This window comes from Parambassis ranga, chromosome 6, assembly GCF_900634625.1.
Source record: "Parambassis ranga chromosome 6, fParRan2.1, whole genome shotgun sequence".
Taxonomy (NCBI): domain Eukaryota; kingdom Metazoa; phylum Chordata; class Actinopteri; family Ambassidae; genus Parambassis; species Parambassis ranga.
In genome coordinates, this window is record NC_041027.1 from 14,585,874 (window position 1) to 14,603,373 (window position 17,500).

Sequence of the window (17,500 nt, forward strand, 5' to 3'; positions counted from 1 at the left end):
AATAAAAATGATTGTTCAGCTGAGGAGAATCTCAGATTTAATGCAGAGTGACTCAGCATGAATCTGCCCTGCTCGCCGGCCTCGGCAGCGTTTACAGCTGATTTCCTGCTCCTCTGCTTGACCCCCCCCCCCCCAGGAAGCTGAAGGCTGCGGCGTCGCTCTGCTGCGGCCATCAGAGGCCGTTGCTCCTTTACGCCGGGTCACTCAGTGTTTGTTTACAGTCGCTCACGTGGTCCAGCGAACTGTCAGTGAGGTCGTCGATCCCCGCCGCAGAGCAAAGGACTTCAGCAGTGTCACCATGGAAACGGGAAGAGTGCAGTGACTTTGTTGGTTTCTGTGCAGTCTCTTGGATAAATGATATAATCTGTCCTAATCTCGTGGATGAGACATCGAGCTGCCAGCTGGGCGTCATGAGTGATGTGTGAGGACACCAGCGCTTGCTAGCATTAAGTCGTAGCCTTTTAAAGCGTCACCCATTCCATGATTTCTAGCTCATTATTCCATCTAGTGGCACAAAGTGGTAACGCACCATGATCCTCATTAGCACAAGATATTGGTTTTTATTTACCTCATCACAGACATTAGCTTTAGCTGCTTCAGCTCAGATGACAGCTGGATTCATGTGATGTTCAGATCCCTCGCTAATCCTCTGTAGACATGCTAACTGCTACTTGCTAGCTTTCAGAGATCTTTGGTGTTTTTTGTTTCCTGGTTGGTTGACTGACAGCCGGTTCATCCAATCAGCTGCTGAAGGCGCCTGTCCTTTACATTTTAAAAATTCCTCACAAAGGACAGTCAGTCATTACTGCTGCTGTTATCCAGAGTGAATCAGTGAAGGATTGGATTTTAAATTAAGATAAGCAGTGTGTGAAGTCCCACTCGCCCTCTGAGCTGATTCACAGCCAGACAAACCGGAGCAGGCACAGACAGAAAACTCAGATCAGTATCTTTTCTGTGGAAAAAGGCTGAAAAAAAAGAATCATATTTTACTGGTAATGGGATTTTTTTTCTTCCCCTAACGAGAGCCGATCTCTGATTGGACCATTGATCTGCAGACTCATCAGCACCTCTCACAGACGCTCGGTTCGTTTTCTGATGAACTGAGATCATCAGGGAGGGGGCCCACATTTATTTATGGGAACACCCACACACCCTCACCCAGGGGAGCTGGAGGCCGGCCAATGAGCTCCATGGAAACAAACATGACCTCTGACCCTCTCTGTTGATGGACAGCCAATGAGATCACTCCCCGCCGCCTTGGGGCCTCAGATATGGTGGATATGACTCAGTGTCAGTGGTATCTCACACTGCTGACACCAAGTCAGAACATTAGCAGCTAAAGAACAGATGTTTGGCTCCAGCTGTGATATATTTGTTATTTACTCACTTTTTGTTCCACCCTCTTGTGAAATTGTGTTTTGTTGTCACTTCCTGTTTGTGTATGGATGTGATTTCTTATTGTTTGTGTCTCCGCCTCCGCTGCAGGATGATGGTGTTCGGGGTGCTGACGCTGGTCCTGAGCTGGACGTCCCTGGGAGCCGACCTGGCCACCGCTGTGGTGAGCTGCTCCACTGCTTTCACACCCAAAAACATCCAGCACCACCACAATCACCGGTAACATCTGCGGCGTGTCGTCATGGCGGCGGCAGCATCCGCGCCGTCTGTCACGTCCTTTTCATCTCCGCTGCTAAAAATAAACCAACAAGAGAACAAAGTCGCACCTTGTCAGCATCATCACACACCTCTGGATGAGCTGGTGTGAAGTCGGCAGGAATCCAGTCGCAGCTTTTAAAGCCGCTCGCACTGAATATATCTGCTGTCACATGGCGCCCCGCGGCTAACAGGAGGAGGAACCTCTGTGAGACGTGTGGTATCAGAGGGAGGAGCGCCGCTGCCTCGGGCGAGTTGTGTAGCTGGATGTTAGTTTGACCTGAGGCTGTTGACACATGTGAATTGAATATAATGAGCAGCGAGTTAGAGGGTTCCTCTCTCTCTCTTTGTCTGTGGTCCGACCGTCTTAATGGTCCTCCATGCTTTGACGATGAAAGGTTCCCCTTTCTTCTCCAGACGATGAATAAATGATGGGACGTCAGTGTGTGTGTTACAGGGTGATGTTTGTCGGGCTGTTACGTAACACTTCTGTTTTGTGAAGGTGTAAACATTGTAAATAACACCAGGCAGTCAGGTGATCGGTGACATCATAGCGTCCACTGAGTCCTGCCTCCATCTTGGAAAACAGCCACAATTATAAGATGAAATGGGAACTAAAGGCTGGGAAGGCCGAGACCGTCCCTGTGGACATCAAGAAACTCACTGGTGACATCGTAGAAAGGTCGTCCATCTTTATTTATAGTGTTCAGGAAAATAGTAGACCAACGGGGGGCGCTAGAGGCAACGATGTGACCAAAACCACAGCAGCGCTCTGTTACTGTCACTGTATGAGCCTGACTCCTGGTTGAAGCCACCCTCTAGTGGTCACTCAAGGAACTGCATGTTGTTTATTTTAATACATAAATTCATTTGATTTTAATTTGGAAGTCTGTGGGGATCGGAGCCAGCCTCTAGTGGCTGCTGGATGAACTGCAGTTTGTTGTTGTGTTGTTGTCTGAGGGCTAAAGGTGTTGTTGTTGTTGTTAGAACACCACGCATGACTGACAGGTGTGTGTGTGTGCAGCCTGAAGACACCATAAATGAATACGCTCCTTGGCAGAGCTCCTAATTACAGATGGCGGGGAGTCGCAGCTTTGCATTCTGTGAGCGTCGCCGCCGTCCCTTCAGGAATTCTAACAAACTCCGAGCTCCCTGCTCTCCTCTTGTTTGGAGCAAACTAGCTCGGGTTTGCTGAGAAACTCTGCTCATCTCATTTGTGTGTGTGTGGCTCATTAGTGCACCCCCCCCGAGAAGGTTAAGCTTCTCACAGAGTGTTTGTCCGTAGCCCGGGGGACATTCAGCATTCAGCCTGCAGCAGCTCGGCAGTTCGGGGATTTTTATTTATTTTTTTTGCCTTGGCCGGTTTGTGGTTAAGTAGAAGAGGCTGCAAGTGAGAGGGGAAAGTCTGGATGTGTCAGAAGTCACTAATGAAAGTGTGAACGTTCTTTCCTTTCAGGGAACCAGCGACTTCTGCGTGTCTCCGGACAAATACATCATGAGTCAAACAAAGGGAGTCATCGGAGCCGGTGAGCCTCAGCAGCACTGCATCAATGGAGTCCTTAGCACCAGAGCACATGACGCCATGTTTAATGAGCCTCTCCTGTGTTTTCCACAGACATCGTTCATTACTATCTGTACTGCAACCAGACGCTATCCAACCCTTTCCAGCAGGTAGGAACTGTTCTGCCGCTCCAAGCAGGACGCATGCAAATTAGTGCAAAACATGGACCATGTCGCCCATCTTGGTTGACAACAATCCTCCTTGGGTCCAGCATCTGATCTGAAATGTGTCTGATTTGTCAGTGGCCACGTGCGTCCAGAGAGAACGGTTTCAAAACACCTGAGAGCGAGTTTCAGATCAGAGAACTGGCTGACACTTTAAAACCAGCAGAACAGAAAGGCATGCTCGTTCTTTCAGTTGCTACAAACTGAGACCTGGAGTGAAGATGGTCCACCCTAAAAAAACAAACCCTGCAGTTCCTTAAGTGGCCATTTGAGGGTGGCTCCAACAGCAAATCCACATGTAAACCGGATCAGTCCTAAGAGATGATGCCACCTTGAAAGTATCAAAAAGAGCGTCCTCTGAGGTGTCACCCTTGTGTTAGTTTCACAAACATCCAAGATGGCTCCCGCAGCCCTGAATACACCAACGCTGCTAGCAGCTAGCAGCTAGCTCTCTCCCTCACAGTGTTTGAGAACTCACCCCTCTACAACACGGCTGCAGCGTCTTTCTCCATCATCAAATATTTCTCGACCATCACTCAAGCTTCCTGTTCTCTCCAGTCCTCCAAAGTCTGGCGGACAATAATAGATGCAAAGAGGTAACCATGACAACAAGCGCCACGTGTTATTAATAGGACTGTTTAAGGGTTTATTCTGTATGTTTTACATACATACAGATTTCAGCGGGCACTGTTTTAAAGTTAGATAAAAATCTCCCTCCAGAGATCTGAAGAAAACCAGAGAGGAAAGTTTTATATCTGGGAAATAAAACTTTAAGAAACAACAGTAAATTATTAAGTGATTGAAATGCAGCCTTGAATTAAATAAGAATAGTTACATAAAAAGCTGCAGCCAGATCGCTCGGCGCTCATGTCTCTGCCCCTCAGGGTTCGTCTTGGTCCGACTCTCTCCTGTCAGTCTGACTTCAGCTCGCAGCAGATCAGCAGAGCTGCACAGCTGCCAAAACAAGGCTCTGAACTGTACAGAGCTGACCCAACGGCCTGGTGAATCTGCCTCTTCCTCCTCTTCCTCTGAGGGGTCACATCAGTCTTCATCGGGTCCTGTTATCAGGCTGCCTGCAGGAGCAGCCGAGCGGCGCCCCTTCCTGCCAAACAAAGGCGGCGCTCCAACAGGTGCAAAGTTCACAGAGAGCCGTCGGATCTGTGTGATCTGGCTCTCTGACCCTCGGTCCGCCCTCTGTGGCCTCCATCTCGCTGTGTTTTTCTGTTTTCCTCCTCCGTTCACCTCTCTGTCCTATTTTTACTTTGTTTGGCTCAGAACGAGCTCAGCCAGTCTGAAGCACGACGCCAGATCGGATCAGGCCATTAGAGCTGCAGGACGGTCGGGTAGACACTGAGAGAAATGTCAGATCAGAGCAGAGTCGCTGCAGTCATGGATAGACGAGGTAATTGACTGTATCCTGTTTCATTAGAACATCGTGCCGCAGACCGAAGGCCTGCTCTCAGCACGCTGTGAGGACTCGGTGCTTCACATTGACTCATTCGAACATTATTAAAAAGGTACGATGAGGATGAGATGATCCCATCTATAGTGTGCTGTGCTGAATACAGAGGCTAGTCTGCCCCCTGCTGGTGAGAACGTGGAACAAACAGGGAACGGGGCCAAACTGCGGAAACATTTTGTGCGATTTAAAACACACAAACCTCTGACTCGTGCTAGTTTTATGTCAAAAAATGAACGAAACAAACCCTTAGATTTAGCTGCTAGCTAAACCTACTTTTCAGACCTGTTTTTAGCGGTAGCTAGCCTCGCTCACACACTGACCGATTTTATTCAACAATCCCTAATTCTGTGTAAAATAGTTGCTTTGCCTCACTGCGCAGCACTTGCTAACATTAGCTTACTTGCTAATTAAGCACCAACGTGTATTCTTGAGTGGAGAACAGCATCTGCTGCATTTACTGAGCACAAAATTAGCTAATCGGAGAGCTAACGTTATGAAGTCACATGTAGCTAAGCTAGCTGGCTAACTAGCCATGTATTATGAGGAAATTAATTTGGCCAATAATGATGCGGGGGCGGGGTTAGCTAGCTGCAGCTGTAAATTAGCTTTATGTTTCCCTTTTGGAGCCAGCCCTCAGGTGGACACTGGAGGAACTGCAGGTATCAGCACTTCCTGGTTGCTTCATGTCTCAGTTCTAAAGGTCGGGGTTGAGCTTGGTCCTCACATTATAAATGTGTGTTACCTAACGTCTGTAATGTGATCACAGAAGAATGTGATCCACTTTGTCCACTTTCATCATGTGTTTTCAGTTTGTGGACGGACGCACCGTTAAAACATGCTCTTCACATTAAACTTTGTGTTTGCAGCCCCTCACCATCTTCCAGAGGTCCCTGACCACCATGCAGATCCAGATCCAGGGCATGCTGCAGTTCGCCGTGCCTCTGTTTCCTACGGCTGAGGTGACACATAAAAACAGCGGTGGAGGCATGTGTTGGTCTGAATATGTATTAAACAGATACGCTGACCTCTCCACAGAGAGACTTACTGGGCATCCAGCATTTGTTGAACTCCTCGGAGGCCAGTCTGCACCAGCTGACCGCCCTGCTGGACTGCAGGGGGCTCAACAAGGTTTGTTCTCTGCATCCCAATTAGCAGCACAGCAGAAGGACTGGAGTTTAGCTCGCTGTCTGACCGGCTCATGTTCTGTGTGTGTGACCTCTTTAGGACTACCTGGACGCCATGGTGGGGGTGTGCTACGACGGGGTGGAGGGTGTGCTGTACCTCTGCCTGTTCTCCGTGCTGGCAGCCTGTGCCTTCACTGTCATGCTGTGTGCCATTCCCAGAGCATGGAGACAAATCGCCTGCAGGTCGGTCCCTGCCGGAGCGTCCTCATTTTCCCCTCCTGCACATCACACACTGAGCCTGTGTGTGTGTCTGTGTGTGTCTGTGTGTGTCTGTGTGTGTGTCTGTGTGTGTGATGCTGCAGATATAAAGATGTTAGTCGCTCTGTGAGGTCCAGACTGGTTTAGTGTGGAAGGTCCTGATGTTACACAACATTGTGTAATTACAATGACTGCCAGCAGGGGGAGACATACACTGAGCCCCGTACCTTTAGGTGTTAGACTCTAATTTGCATCAAATGTATTTTTAAATACAAAATGTTGGACATTAAAAACCCTCCAAGAATAAACCTTTTAAACTGACATGACGCCACGGTGAGTGTTTGGCTGATCTGCAGACTCTCTAGGTTTCCGTCTTTAACCGCACACACACAGGTCTGACTTCTCTCCTGTTGCTGGACTTCAGATTTGTTTTTTTCTGGATTTCAGAGATCAAGAATACGACGACATCGATGAGGAGGACCCGTTCAACCCGCGGGCTCGACGGCTCGGCTCTCAGAACCCCAACCACGCCAACATGCACAGCTTCTGCAGCTACAGCAGCAGCATGGGCAGCCAGAACAGCCTCCACCCGCCGGGCCCGGCTGTCTCCAACGCCCCTGTGTCCGAGTACATGTGAGTGTGTATGTATGTGTGTGTGTGTGTGTGTGTGTGCGTGTGCGTGTGTGTGTGATTGTGTGTGTGGAGGTCAGGGTGAAGTCGTGACGTCTTTTGTTTCTTCTTCTTCTTCTTGCAGGAACCAGACCGCTCTTTTTGGGGGAAACCCGCGGTACGAGAACGTGCCTCTGATTGGACGAGGCTCTCCACCTCCCTCGGTGCGTTGGGTCCCAGAGGCCAAGTCTTTCCTATGATGTCAGCTAGCAGACAGGAAGTGGCTCTATAAATATAAATTAAAAGCCACATCCTTATTTGAATCACTTAGAAAGCTGCTGTGCCTTCTTCCTCTGCTGAGTTAATATTTGATGTGGACAGAGCATCATTTAACCCTTCTCCGGCCGGCCTCCCCGGAGAACCAGACCTGGGTCTAAAACCCATTAACTCTTCTCACTGTTTTCTTCCTCGCTGAATTGATTCACCCCCCGCTGTGCTGCTTGTTTCCTGTTACATCACACGGATAAAAATAGAAAGACAGTGAATTAATTTTTAATGTGGAGGAGCTCCTCGTTAACAGCGCTCTGCACATGAACAGTAAATGATGCATTCTGACTTCTTTCTCCTAATTCACTCCCACTTCCTGATGCATAATGAAATTCTCCCTCATGACTGTGCAGCTTCATGCGGTCGTCTCCGGCTAACAGCTTCTTTTTATATATTTTTTTGTTTGTTCGTCGTGTGTTTGTTTCTTTCTTTGTTTGTTTGTTTGTTTTATTTCCGTTACCCTCTTTTCTTTTACTCAACTTTTGGAGATATACTCTCAGCAGTATAGAAACCGAGTAAGTCTTTTCTCCTCTTCCTCAGGGTTTGCTCCCCCCCCCCCCCCCCACCTCTTCCTCACTTTTGTTCCTGTGCAGTTCTTCCTGTTTTCAGCATGGCTTTAACCCTTTAACCCCCCCCCCTACACACAGCCTGTCGCTCTCATCCCAGATGTCAGTATTTGTTTTAAATCTCCCCCTGGTGTTCACAGGGTGGTACTGCAGCCCCTCTCTCCTGACCTGTGCATGCAGTATTGTTCCACTGATTCGGTTCTGTAGGGAGGTGTTCAGGTGTAGTGATGGGGGTGATTAGTTAGTGTGGTCGGTTTGATTTAAAGGAACACTCCACTGAAAATATTTCAAGATCTACTAACTGTGCATCTGCATTCAATTGGTCACAGAGGATACTTCCTGTTTGATGGCTTTACTCCAACATTCATGCATCCCATAATAGTCTACACATAATAATAGAACATTAGTAACCCACAGTAGTCAGTAGGCTACGTTGTCCTGCACCCCACAATAGACTGCCCCCATCCCCCCTCTAGTGAGACCTAATTTAAAGACCCCGTTCACACTGGAGAGAGTCAGTCCAGCTAGAGTGGGATTGAATCCAGATCGCCTTTAAACTGGATACGTTCAGGCCTGTTTTTAAATCTGGCTATCACACACACGTGTCCGCACTCAATCCGGCTTAACCCGGCTTGTTTGTTGTCCTCCAAACCACTAGGTGGCGCCTCGTAATATACAGTCTGGTTTTTGTTTTTTTTGTTCCGTGTCGCTCGTTCCATCGTTTTTCCGGTTTAAAAAGCAGTTTATTCCTTTGTAGTCCTGTGGAAAATAAACTCGGGGCAAAGCTGTCGTAGTTCGACGGTTGTTTACATACGGCTTTTGTACGAGACCCAGAAGTATGATGTCGCTAGTGGGATTCGCTAGCTGCATGTGCGTTCAGACCTGAGCCAGATGTAAGCCGATCTGGCTAGATCCACCACCGAGAGGAGGATTGAAATCAATCCGGATATATCCAGATACGGCCCGAATCCTGCTCTAGATTCCGGATTGATTTCCCCAGTGTGAACGGGTTCTTAGTCCTGAGTATCACACATTAATTATCCAGCACCCCACAAGTGTCAGAACCCTCCAATGAGTCAGCGGCCCACACTAGTCTTCTTCCACATTTTTATCCCACATTACTCAGCATTCCACGTTAGTATGTGTCCCACAATGGCAGGAATCCCACAGCAGCCATCAAACACCAGCAGCTGCTTTCGTCAGATTTTCAGTGGACTGCTCCTTAAAACTCATTTCCCCTCATTGCTGTTCAGCCGTCAGTTTCCACCTTCAGCTCACATGTAATGTTGTGTGTGTTCTTCTGCAGTACTCCCCCACTATGAGGGCCACCTATCTGTCCATGACCGAGGAACAGAGCAGACACTTTGGAAGCGACTTCCAAGCATAGACTTGTTTATCTGCCCGAGGAGGGAAGCAGCGTAGCAAACACTCGACAAGATAAGAGGAAGTGTGGCTGCGCACGGGCGTCATGGAGGACGGCGTCCTGGGCCGCGGCAGCATCAGGCCAATGGGAACAACATCTGCCCTGCTCTGTGTGTTTTAACCTGCTCTTAATCCATCGTGTTGCTTTGACAAACTTAAAGTATTTTGCAGTAACGTTGAGCCTTCGGAGCTTTGAAGCGTGCGTCAGGTCTGTTTACACTCACACTCACACACCACCCAGTTTTCTACATGCTCGATATCTGTGAAGCACAAACACGGCAGCACCGGCCGCACACAGCAGGAGGCGATGTTGACGGATAATTTATTCACACACACACACACACACACACGCACACACACAGGTCTGAAGTCTCAGACCACCTCGAGACCATGGCTTCTGTAAATACCTCGTACGATAATAACTCTTCTTCTGCGTGCCATTTTTTTTATATCTTTTCTAGCTCGTGTGGCGACGTCACACACAGGAACATTTTTCCATCTAACCCGACTAACACAACGGACTCTCCTGGCGTCTGTCAGAATTCAGGATGATTAATATGTGGACTAACGATGATGATTTAATGCAGTGCTGTTTAATGTTGTGTTAGCATGTGTCACTGTACAGGCACTCGGAGTGGTGCTTAACTTTTTTGTGTGTGTGACCCCAAAAACTTCAGGGTCCGACTGTGAGGTGAATAAAACCAGCTTTGAGTTTTACACTTCTCCGTTTCTTCTTTCATTTGAGCTCACAGTGACCTTTGACCTTTGACTGCCAAATTTCCCTGTCACTCCTATTGATCATCTGTGCCAATATGGTTATATTTATATATATGTATATATATATATATATATATATATATATATTATATTTTATATTTTTGAACTCCACATTGTTGAATGTGTAATTTCAATATTTGTCCAGCAGATGGCAGCAGAGCGCTGCTCAGCCAGTCTGAAATGACTCACAAACAAATTAAACAAAACTAGAGGCAGCCATATTTATTTGGAACCGGAAGTGAAGTTGATTTTATTTTTATTAACGTTAAAGTTGTTTTCCAGATGGCTATACGGTATTAAGTTGTGTTAAAAAAAGATTTTATTTTTTTTTTAATATTTTACACGTTTTGAACAAACCTGTGATTTTTACCTGAGGCCGCTTAAAACACTTTTCTGAAGGTAAACTGATTTAAATATCAACCAGACCAGTCACCAGAGTTTACACAACTAAAGGTTTAATTTATTGGCGCGCAGCAACGGTAAGAATCCGTATAAATACAAAATATAGAAAACAAAATACTTTCGTGTATATAATTCTTTAATTAAGTAAAACTTTTATTTTCTAATCGGAAGTGCTTCCTTTGATTGACAGCCGCTAACTTTACTACCGGAGGATCTCCAGGGACAACACACACACACACACACACTGTAAACACAAACAGCAACGGAGATCAGCGGACACACACACGCACTCACACGGGGAAGTGAGTGCAGCAGGTGGCTGAAGCTTCTCCTCCGCCGGCGGATCATTGTGGATGAAACGTTCAGAGAAGAAGAAGAAGAGGGAGGAAGAAGAGGAGGAGGAGGAGGAGCGGGAGCTCTGACGCATTAGAACCGGACGGTTTACGACGGGCTGATCGTTAAAGTGTAAAAGACACGACGACACGAAGGAGGAAGAGGCTGATCCACCAGTGGCAGTGTGTGTGCGGGCTGCAGGGGGCATGCAGGATGGTCCAGTGAGCCTCCTCTTCATCCTCCTTCACTTAGACCCGAACTGACCATGAAGGACACCGGGGAGTCCAAAGACCACCAGCTGACCGTGAGTCTTTGAATGATCGATCATATTGAAATGTTTCCGTGTGTGTGTGTGTGTGTGTGTGTGTGTGTGTGTGTGTGTGTGTGTGTGTGTTCACTGCTTGTTTGACTTTAGTTCTCTTTTTATTTTCCTGCTTTTATTTTGAAAGTCTCATTAGTTTTTAAAGAATTATTAACACGCTGAGCTGAGTGTAGTCAGACTGTAAAATACAGCTGTTATTATTATTCAGTGTTTTCCACATTATCAATGCTGCTAATACAAAAGGAACTTATAGGAAGCAGGAAAGTGTAGAAAAAATACAATAAACAGAATTATTTGTTTATTTTAAAGCAAAAAAATGAAACAACAGTTGGTTGTTTTGAAATAATTTTTGAAAAATGAAGCAGTGCTTTGCCTCATTATCAGCCCGACCAGGTGTCAGGTGTAGGTCCCTGTGTGTGGTTTATGTTTTATGGAGAGAGCTTTACTGTCCACTCTTTACCTCCTGCATCCAGCCGTCCTTGATTTCGTGCTCGTTGTAGCGTCTTCATATCACGTTTGACACTCAGCAAACTGCAGCTTAGTCAGGCTCATTACAGGTGGAGGCACACCACCAGCACCACCACCACCACCACCACACCACCACCACCACCAGCAGCAGCAGCAGCAGCAGCGCTCGCTGTGTTCTGGTGCTGTTCAGTACCCTCCCAGCAGCCATTGTTGTTTGTGTTTTGCGTTGAATTTTCCCTTCCACTGCAGCGCCGGCCTGAATTATTGAAGTGGCTGTTTCAGTTGCCTGGCCTCTCCTGTTCAGCATGTAATACACCTTCTGCAGGGCGCTGACAGACACAGAGCGCTGCATTATTCCTGCCTGCTGCCTCACAGGGTGAAGCCCCCCCCCCAGTGAACAGTGGTTCATAACTTTACTCTGAATCCACAAGTGTGTGCTTGACATTTTAAAATCTGCTTGTTGAAGTGTGTCATCACTCTAAAGGACTGATCCACATTTTCATCCACAGTCATGGCCAGAGGCAGACAGAGCCTACACGTCCTGTGACATATAGACAAACACTGTGTTTGGAGAATTCTTCTGTAGAATAAAGTTTTTTTGCAGATTTTGTGTTGAGTCTGTGTGAATGTGAAGCGTCTCTGAGAGCAGCGGGCTTCTGCTTAGAAGGAATAATCCTGAAAACATCGTTCTAAAGCACAGAAAACATGTCTGACCTGATGTCAGGGCTTAACAACCATTCATACATTCACCTTTCTGCTTCTATTCAGCTCAGAGGGAGTGATCTCACACACACACACACACACACACACACACACACACACACACACACACACACACAGAGCGTCCTTCATGCACCTGATTTCTTCTGTCCTGAGTGGAGGAGCCCTGTGCTGCTTCCATCCCAGGCTAACCGGGTTCTCTCTGTGCCGCAGGTCGCCTTGAGGATCCGACCCCTCAGCGATGCCGAGCTGGAGGAGGCGGCGACCATCGTGGCCCACAAAGTGGATGACCAGGTGAGCCGGTGGAGTGTGTGGAGGGGGTTCTTGTCCCTGGCTGTGCAGATAAGGTATCGAGCATCACCTTTTATTTGTGCAGCCGAAATGTCACATTTCTTTTGTAGCTGAATGCTGCATGAGTCAGATCTGTGGCAAAGACTGTGACCTTTTCTAACCACTGACAAATTCTTCCACGTGTCTCCGGGCGCCGCCGCCGCCGCCGCTGCCGTGCTGAATGCCCCGGCGTTTTAATTGGACATCAGCAAACTGCATAAAAACATTCAGCATGTCTGCCCTGAATCATCACACAGAGCTCCGAGCAGTGGATGTAATAACAGTTATCAGTCAGAGAATCAATTGAAAGGATGACGCCACACGTTAGCATTACCCATAATGCATCTTGACTGATCAGAGACGTCACATTATCTGTGGTTTGGAATGGATTTTAATGCGTGCCAGGTGTCAGCCTGGACATGGAGTTAGCGTTGGATGTGATCAGCCCCATTGATCGGAACCGTATCAATCCAGTTTCCACAAAATAACAGTGACTGAAGGTGTGAGGAGGGAAAAACTGTTGGATGTGATCAGCTCGGTTGTTCTCTCGGTGTCTTGTTTTCCTCGACCATGTGGTTGTTGGTTAGTTTTGGCATGTAAACAGCCTCATGGCGCTATAATGCTAATTCTTTATTAGCATAAACCATGACAGGAGCACTGTAGACCATGTCCATGTGTTTGAGCACTGAGTGTAATTTAGTATTTTTCTTTATTCATTCCCTTAAAAATAATTTGAAATAACTGAGCCGTCAGGCAGCAGATGTTTTTTTTTTATGAAGCTGTTGCCATGTAACTTCCCCTGTGAGACGGGCGTGCGGCGTGCTCGAGCTCCATGAGGACCGCATTTACCGCCAGCCCCGGCTTTTTTGAACGAGTCCCTCCTGGAGACCGTTTAACAGGAGGTGCGATGATGATGAAGGTGGTGCAAACGGTAATAAGTGGTGTGACTGGGCGCCCGCTGAGGCTGATTGACACAGTGACGCAGGAACCGTTTTCTTCATCAGCAGCGTTTTCCCTGCAGTTTTACTCACTTCTAGAAAGCACTCATGCCTCGGCTGCTGAGATCAGACTTGTTTGTCTTTTTCAGAAGTAATTTAATTACTCGGCGTCTTAAGGGCAACATCAGCACTTCTGTCTGCCATGACATCATTAAAACAGGCTTGGATTTAGGGGATTAGAGCGTAAGAGCAGCGGAGCAGAGATGCTGCTGACACAAACGCTGTAATAAGGCTTTGTTATTGTCTCCATCTCAACCCAGCCTCGGCTGTCTCCCTCCTCCCTCACAGCACTGACAGTTACATACTGACATACATATGATGCCGCACAGTGCGTGTGAGGTTATATGAAGTTTACTGGGATTAGCCAAGCTTACAATACACACAGGTTGATGGGACAGTGGGATTGTGGGCTTACATGAATGGATGGGGATGGCGTGAGGCAGGTCGCGTCGTGACAGGGATGCGGTGAGATTACAGCCTACAGGAGAGTCTGTTTACCTTTGCTGTGACATATACAGATGCTGAGCGCACCTGTCCACACACACTGAGCAAACACACTCGCTGTGTGCTCGGCGAGGCCATATGGCCTGCAGGTACAGCGCTGCTCAGACAGATTAGCAGCGTGCTGCTGGCTGACTGGGTGGGGACGCTCAGATCTGGCTGTCCTGGCAGAAAGCATACAACTGGAAGCTGGTTAAGCCCGTGGAGATGAGCTCATTGCGTGGGCTTTAGCTCAGGTTAAGCCTTCTGCCACCTGCTCTCTCTCTCTCTCTCTCTCTCCCTCTCTCTCTGACGGCCTCAGGGGATCCAGCCTCCGTCTTTCATGGACCACCTGTTACACTCAATGAGCTCGAGTGAGATGCAGGCAGGTCAGAGGTGGATTTATGGATTTATGAATGAGATATTAATCCACTCAAAAAACTGTTGTTGGAAAAGCTTAACCTGTTCCTAAGTATGAAGGCTTTCTTATAAGCTAAGGAAAAAGTGACAGGAGGCAGCAGATTCTGGACATTTTTCACTCCGGTCTCATGATCAGCTCATTGTTCACTGCGTCAAGAAGTCCTGCTCCTCTATGGGAACGACTCAGACATGTCTGCTGCGCAGTAAATCACAGTAGAACAGACAGAACCCGGCCTCTACAGACCAGCTTTTCACTCAAATACTCCCTCTACTTTCACTGTTCTGTCCTGGTCACAGGTGAGCCAATCATGGCTCCGCAACTTCCAACAATAACAGCATCTTTTTACAACAGATGTTTTGTTCAGATATGTGTAATAAAGTGTTTATGTTGTTCGGCGTCAGTGCATCGAAGTACAACTGATGAGAGAGTGTTTACATTCTGAGGACGATCTAATCTTTGGTCAGACGGTCTAAGTGTAAATGGTCCCTCCTTAAGAGGCTAACCGTGAAGCTATGTTTAGTCCCTGACAGATAAACATGGTCGCTCAGCCCAAGTGAAAGAGACACCTGAGAAGATCATTTTATCTGCATGTACACGCCGCCGCCGCCGCCGCCGCCGCCGTGGACGTGCGGATGCAGACCACTCGTTAGTATCTGTGAATGTTTACAGTCAGGGTCAGGATGTGTCTCTCTCTGTCAGCCCTCCAGCTTGTTAGGCATGTCTTCAGCAGGGCACAGTGGGGAATGCTTTATGGTGAGGCCTCGTCTCCATGGAGACGCCCAGACAAGGTCAGGGCCATTGTTTGTTTTTGTTTTTTTTTTACTCTTGTCGTACAGTCGAAGCAGGAGACCCACAAACACTGCTGGTGCTTCGCTCTGGTCCCTGACCGCTCGCCTCCTGGTTTCAGTGTAAAGATCAAATCCTTTAGAAACAATAAGCAGCATTCAGACCGCTCATGTACTCGAGTACAGTGTGCAGGACAAAGCGCCCGACCTGGAGCTCTCAGTATAGAGTTTCTGAGCGCCTCCACAAAGGTCGCTCAGTGAAAGCACATTCAGACAGCCTTCACCTGTGGTCCACCTGATTCTGAAGGGGTGAGCCTGACGGAGAAACAGCGCTCTGCGTCTGTGTGTGTGTAAACTCTGTGTTTACGAGGGTTTGAAGAGTCTCAGTGCTGGACGAGCGAGGGAAAGGAAACACAAATAGCCTCGTCCCTTTTTTTGAGCTGAGAGGATTTCAGGAACGAGACCTGAACCAAAAAGAGAAACAGAGCTGCAGCAAAGGGAGGCACAGACGGTCTATTCTGAAGGCTGGCCCACTTCTGCAAAGCTGGGGTTAATGCTGTATGTCAAACCCAAATAGACTGAGGACCGAGGAGTGGATAATCTTGGCTCTCCTCGTTTTCTCCGAGTCTCTCTTCACAACAAGTGCCATTGTGGGAGGGTCGATGGCGTGTTTGTAATCCCTCTCAGCCCTCCTGATGGCGATGAGAGAGCGGAGCAGGGCGTGGCGGGGCTGGAGTGGCCTCGCTGTAAACACGCTCATCCCTCCGGCGGGTACAGAGGGACTCAAAATGAATCCATGAAGAAATTTGATTAAGAAAACATCATTATACAATGTAACACAACACGGCAGGTATGAACTGTTCGTGCCTCCTGCGAGTCACTCTTTGGCCCGCGGGGGTAAAAGCCGCCCTGAGGGGCTTCACTCTAACCCCATTAACCTGTTGTGTTGCACAAGCATAACATGTTTTAGATCAAACTGCGAGGAGCAGCGGCCAGCTCTGTCCTCTGTAACAGAATCAGGAGCACAATGTTCCCCCGCTTCCTCCGCCGCCACCTAATACCTCTTACACAAGCAGGAAGCACCGGACAGGCAGGGATTGGTTCGCAGTAACACGCCTCTGACAGTCGCCTGGTGATGGACTAAAATCAGCACCGCTGGTGTTTACACAGAAAACCATCTGTCTGGGGTTTTAACCAGAGCAGAGGGAATGGGTCTCTGCGGGGGTGGGGCTTTTGGTGTAATACTCCAGTCATAACAACAGGTTGTTTCTCTGGCACGGCTCATCCTCTTCCCTGAAAGCTGGCAGCACCGATTACCGACAGGAGAGATGTTTACGCACGGCGCGAGCCAAACTTATCCACGAGGGTGGAGGCAGGTCAGAGGCAAGCTGAGTCACTTCCAGAGGCTCCCTGTGTAGCTGCTGAACCCATTCAGCTTCAAAACATGTCTCCAACATGATTAAAATGACTTACTGAGGACGGTTAGCGCCTCTGACACACCTCTGACAGCGTGCCGGTATCAGCTGCCTCCTGTGCAAGCTGCTGTTTGTTTCCAGTGTAGTGTTAGCTTGAGGCTAAAAGCTAAATGTTGTGGTAAAAACTTGACATCAGACTTCTTTACACTTGGACGTCATGTCCACAAAACCTGATGTGTCAGCCTTGTTTTTAGATTTTTAAACATGGAGGTCAGCGGTGGCTTCAGTCACTTTAGAGTCAGCCTCGTGTGGACACTTGTAGAACTGCGGGTCTTTGCTGCCGCTCCAGTTCAGAAGCCGACAGCTCCGTCCCGGTGATAGTTAATCCATCCACTCTGTCACACCTGATGGAGACAAAATGGACAAAAGAGCTGAAAATAGCCGTCACCATTTTGTTATTACTGTCATTACGTGGGTGTGAAGTTAACTTGACACGGTGCTGAATGGACCCTGCACAGCTTGTAGCCGTCATTTATCACATGTTCCCTCCTTCAGTTCATTGAGCCTGGCAGAGCAGAGCCTCATATTTCTGATAAACACCATGAAGTCGTGGTTCGTACCGCGGGTCACTCTGTTCTCAGTCACATGGTGCATGTTCCTCTCTGGTGTAAATAGTTAAAGTAGATGGTAAGAGGATCATTTTGAGGCACCGTGTAAATGTCAGGCATGTGAGTTCGTCCACTACAGGATGGCTCGCACATCTATGCATGTTCTGTATTATACAGATGAGACAGAGTAGTCCTGAGCGGCCTTGAACGGGGTGAGGCTGAAAAAAACACCAGAACCTCATGAGTCACTACAAATAACACCGTTGTTGGAACAGGGACACTTGTGAGTCTGACTGAA

General features: G+C 47.9%; 2 protein-coding genes across 2 annotated transcripts in view; both read left to right on the forward strand.

The window, feature by feature from the left end:
- The window catches only part of ttyh2 (tweety family member 2), a 34,742-nt gene extending 24,880 nt beyond the window's left edge, over nt 1–9,862 (forward strand). Inside the window, exons 6-14 of the mRNA XM_028408334.1 lie at nt 1,486–1,558; nt 3,107–3,176; nt 3,266–3,321; nt 5,704–5,796; nt 5,873–5,965; nt 6,062–6,204; nt 6,667–6,852; nt 6,974–7,052; nt 9,028–9,862. Coding sequence (XP_028264135.1) covers nt 1,486–1,558; nt 3,107–3,176; nt 3,266–3,321; nt 5,704–5,796; nt 5,873–5,965; nt 6,062–6,204; nt 6,667–6,852; nt 6,974–7,052; nt 9,028–9,108 — 874 coding nt within the window. The 3' untranslated portion in view covers nt 9,109–9,862. The remainder of the gene's footprint in view (nt 1–1,485; nt 1,559–3,106; nt 3,177–3,265; nt 3,322–5,703; nt 5,797–5,872; nt 5,966–6,061; nt 6,205–6,666; nt 6,853–6,973; nt 7,053–9,027) is intronic.
- A 693-nt stretch (nt 9,863–10,555) lies between these two features.
- kif19 (kinesin family member 19) overlaps nt 10,556–17,500 on the forward strand; it is a 20,142-nt gene continuing 13,197 nt past the window's right edge. Inside the window, exons 1-2 of the mRNA XM_028408447.1 lie at nt 10,556–10,959; nt 12,379–12,459. Coding sequence (XP_028264248.1) covers nt 10,921–10,959; nt 12,379–12,459 — 120 coding nt within the window. The 5' untranslated portion in view covers nt 10,556–10,920. The remainder of the gene's footprint in view (nt 10,960–12,378; nt 12,460–17,500) is intronic.